The sequence below is a fragment of the Coffea eugenioides genome, unplaced genomic scaffold (assembly GCF_003713205.1).
Source record: "Coffea eugenioides isolate CCC68of unplaced genomic scaffold, Ceug_1.0 ScVebR1_2481;HRSCAF=3513, whole genome shotgun sequence".
NCBI lineage: Eukaryota > Viridiplantae > Streptophyta > Magnoliopsida > Gentianales > Rubiaceae > Coffea > Coffea eugenioides.
The window spans coordinates 8,090-12,318 of record NW_020862973.1 but is presented as its reverse complement, the minus strand read 5'-3'; the positions used below and the strand labels follow the sequence as shown (position 1 = coordinate 12,318).

Genomic DNA, 4,229 nt, shown 5'->3' with positions numbered 1-4,229 from the left:
CAATTTCAATTTGCTTACTTTTATTACAACTCATTAAAAAAATCATTTATATTAACGGTCCACACACACGCATCTTTCTATGTATGAGTGTGAGGGGGAGTTTGGTATTAAAATTTTGTGTCATTTTTTTTAAAAAAATTTACCCCTATAAAAAGTAAAAATTTACTAAAGATAACTATTAATAACTTCCAATAACTTCTAATTTGGCAACTTCTAATAACTCCCACACCCAATAACTTCATTTGTTTCTTTATTTGTTTGTCAAAAAAAGTCATTGTCATTACTTTTTTTTTTTTACTTCTATTGATTTTAATATAAACAACTAAATTTAAATTTTTTTGACTTTTTCTTAATTTGCACACCTATGGGGGTGCTTTTCCGATAGCAGATCCTCTGTCCAATATTTTGTGTCCAATTTCCTGTCCAATGTGAAACTACGTAGTTTCACTTATTATATCTACTGATGTGGCAACTAAAAATAGGTGGCTGTTTAGCTGCCTTATACTTCTTTTTCTTTCTTCTTTTTGGATTTTCTTTGTTTACACAACTTTGTTACAATTTCCATCTTTTTTAAATATTCTTTTGTATTTGAAATTTAATACTTTGTTTTAAAAATGAATTGTAACAAAGTTGTGTAAACAAAGGAAATCCAAAAAAGAAAAATAAAAAGAAGTATAAGGCAGCCAAACAGCCACCTATTTTTAATTGCTACATCAGCAGATATAATAAGTGAAATTACGTAATTTCACATTGGACGTGAAATTGGACACAAAATATTGGATAGAGGATCTGCACTCTGCTTTTCCCACTGTATAGAGAAAAAGTCAGAGTCGCCCGGAATGTGGGATTGGGCATGCGGCGATCGGCATATGCTGGTAGTTGTCTTGTAGCGGAAAGATAACGGAGTCGATCGTCTTTTCTGTTTCCCTCTCCCGCCGTAACCAAACTGCATATTCCTCGCTCACAAAGCGTAGTCAATCGGCTTCAGCTGCCGGGACGGCGGCGGAGCAAGTTAGTCTAGCCATGGACGTGATGATTCATTCTTCCAACTTTCTCCTCCCAAATCCCGCCGCCGCTGCCGCCGCCGACAATATCAACGGCTTAACTTCACGACCAAGAAAGTACGCTCTCATCATCCTTAACCAGCGTCTCCCTGGAATGACTCCCCTCTTGTGGAGCCACGGTAATTAAGTACTACTACTATTACTGTAACCTGATTACGACGCCGTTTTGGTTTCTTCTACTCCTCCATGCTTATAACGATTCTTTGCTTTGTGCAGCTCAACTTCGTGTATGTGCGGACGGTGGCGCCAATCGACTGTTCGATGAAATTGCCTAAGTTCTTTCCGCAAGATGACGCCGTTGCTGTCCGTAAGAAGTATTGCAGCTCCAACTTTTTAAATTTGCAGTTCTTATGGATGTTAAATGTTTAAAAACCTTCATTTCTCCTTTGTTTCAAATTTCTTGCGTTTTTGACTTTGTGTGTGTGCGCGCGCGCACGCGCGTGTATATATATATATATATATATATATATATATAGTGTTCAATGCTTGATCAGGCTGAAAATTTCTATATGGATTTTTTGGAAGAGTAATTTTAAGTTTGGCTGAATTAAGGTTGCTGTATTGAATTCAAATGCTTGGATTTTTATTTTTTTTTAAGGTACAAGCCAGATGTAATAAAGGGAGACATGGATTCTGTCAGGACTGAGGTTGTAGATTTTTATTCAAACCTGGTAAGCTGCTAATTCTCTGCAAAATCATGTTTTTATAAGTAAAAATGTGCAATAGATATAAAATTCAAAATTGACTAGTTAATGTGGGTTATTTAGTCAAGCATTGCCTTTTTATTGCAAATTGTAAAATTATTCATAGTACCACAGACCCACACGTATACTTCTTTTCTTCTTTGCCAAATTCCGTCTAACTGGCACAGCACTAGCAGTGGCCAAATTCTTACAGCTTTTATCTTAATTGCATACTTGCCATTGGATTAGAATTAACCTGCACGATATACCTTGAGGTATTTTCCATATTTCATTTGCTCACAAAATCCAATTTTAAAAACCATATGGTCTGTGGTTTTGCAAATTGCTTCGAAGCCAGAAGAGGTAAATGGAACTGGCCTAATCAGGCATGATTTGGTTCTCACTCTTTCTTTATTAGCAGAATTATCAAAAGGAAAGTTAATTCTGGTAAAAGAAACTGCAGCGATGTTCAGGTAAGCGTAGAAATGAACCGGAAATGTCAGTTTGCATTTAATCAAAGATTGTTCAAGGTGTTTGTTCATATGTGGGTTTTAGTAGTTTATCTTACATGCATTTTACTTGCCTGAGTGTTTCAAGAATCATATTTTCAATGTTTGGATTGCTAATCAAATGCAGGGTACTGCCATAATAGATGCCTCTTATGATCAGGACACCACGGATTTGCATAAATGTGTGATCTACATCCATGGCTTATCAGATCCACAAAAGTCAAATGTGAGTCTAGTTTTCTGTTGGAATTTTCTGATTTGTGTACGAAAGTTTTGTTAACTCGAACTCCTCTACTGATGTTTTGGTTGTCTATATCATCATTTGCATGAAATTTGCACTAATCTTCTCTGCAATTTTTTTCTTTATTACATGGTATGTCTTTTTTTTTTTCGGGAGGGGAAGCAGCGTGGTTCCCCATGCACCAAGAACTCTAATTTTTGGGTTAAAACAATTGAAGACTGAGTTTCAAACCTAACAGCATGAATGTTAAAATGAATCTGCAATATGAAGCATGTTGGCTGTTTGTTCTTTTCGTTCCCAATATTTAACAGGATTCAGGGCATTGAAAACATCTCTGTTTCAAGGGATACTTTAACTTCTGTGTCTTAGATTGATACTGGATTGATTTCAGTTGTGCATTCTTGTTGTTGGGGCACTTGGTGGGAGGTTTGACCATGAGATTGGAAACATCAACGTACTATATCACTTCTCAAGCATGCGTATAATTCTTCTGAATGATGATTGCCTCATCCAACTTCTTCCTGGGACTCATCATCATGAGATCCACATTAATCCCTCTATTGAGGGCCCACATTGTGGACTTGCTCCCTTTGGTATGCCATCTCAAAGTACGACGACAACTGGCCTGCAGTGGGATCTGCGTGAGTATTTCGAGATCATTTGCATACTATTGATTTTATTTCTTAACATCTGAGCGTGGTTGTTTTAATCTTTTGATGCTTCTGCTGGTACTTGTCAATTGTCACAACCACATATTGTCACTGTACAGAAGCAATTAATTTGGGCATAAATCTCCTGAATAGGGGAAGGTTGTGTTATTCCTTTTGATTTATTGGCTATGGCTATCTATGTTGTGTTGTTCTAATTGCCGGTTTCTAGTCTGTAACGTATTCATTGTAGCTATAATTTACAGTGAGTATAAAAGCTTATGTTTGATGAACATTTTCCTTTTAGGCAACACGGAGATGAAATTTGGTGGCTTAATCAGCACGTCAAATACTGCTAAAGGAGAGATTGTAACTGTGTGTTCTGACAGCGACCTGATTTGGACCATATCCATAAAAAAGGCTTGAAAATTCTAGACTGCTAGATGATGTCTGATCTCCATGTATCAGGAATTTTTCTGAGCAACTAGGTGAAAAATCACATTGATTTATGTTGTACAGAAACTGCTATTCTTGTTCTTGATTTTTATTAATTCTTGTACTTATTTTCTTCTTTTCTTCATGTCATTGGACAACCAGTACATGAACCTGTTTTCTATTTTTACAGAAGAAACTTGTATATCAAGTACAGAAGATATTCTACCTCAAGTGCATTCACCCAGTTCTCAGTTGTACTTCGTACTTAGATATTGGATGTAGTTGTGACACTTAATGTTATTGTTTGAGACAATTTAAGTATGTTATATTGTGGTAGACCAAACTTTTGACTTGCTCTGAGCAAGTACATTTTATAGCTGACTTGTTATATCACAGTGTGGTAAATTATAGAAGTATGGATTTGTAAATAATTTAGAGCCATTAGTTGGTTGGAGAACTTCTACTGTAACATATATGGAAATTATTGGAATTGGAAAAGATAATATTAAAGGGAATGCTTAAGTGCAAAGTGGTAAATTTGAAAAGGTCATTAATAAAGACCTGATGTGAAACTTTTAGCTGACAAAATGAAATTTTAAGTGTTGCAAACTTTGGATTTGGTAGTATCATTTCTATTTCAGTCTCCAGGA

General features: G+C 35.8%; 1 protein-coding gene across 1 annotated transcript; it reads left to right on the top strand.

Moving 5' to 3' along the window:
- The first annotated feature begins 812 nt into the window (after window positions 1–812).
- On the top strand, window positions 813–3,992 carry LOC113756769 (thiamine pyrophosphokinase 1-like). Its single transcript, XM_027300307.1, is given in 8 exon segments — window positions 813–1,183; window positions 1,281–1,330; window positions 1,332–1,378; window positions 1,663–1,735; window positions 2,384–2,482; window positions 2,889–3,138; window positions 3,452–3,632; window positions 3,742–3,992. Coding segments are annotated over 7 exon segments (798 nt in total). The 5' UTR covers window positions 813–1,023; the 3' UTR covers window positions 3,571–3,632; window positions 3,742–3,992.
- Window positions 3,993–4,229: the final 237 nt, after the last annotated feature.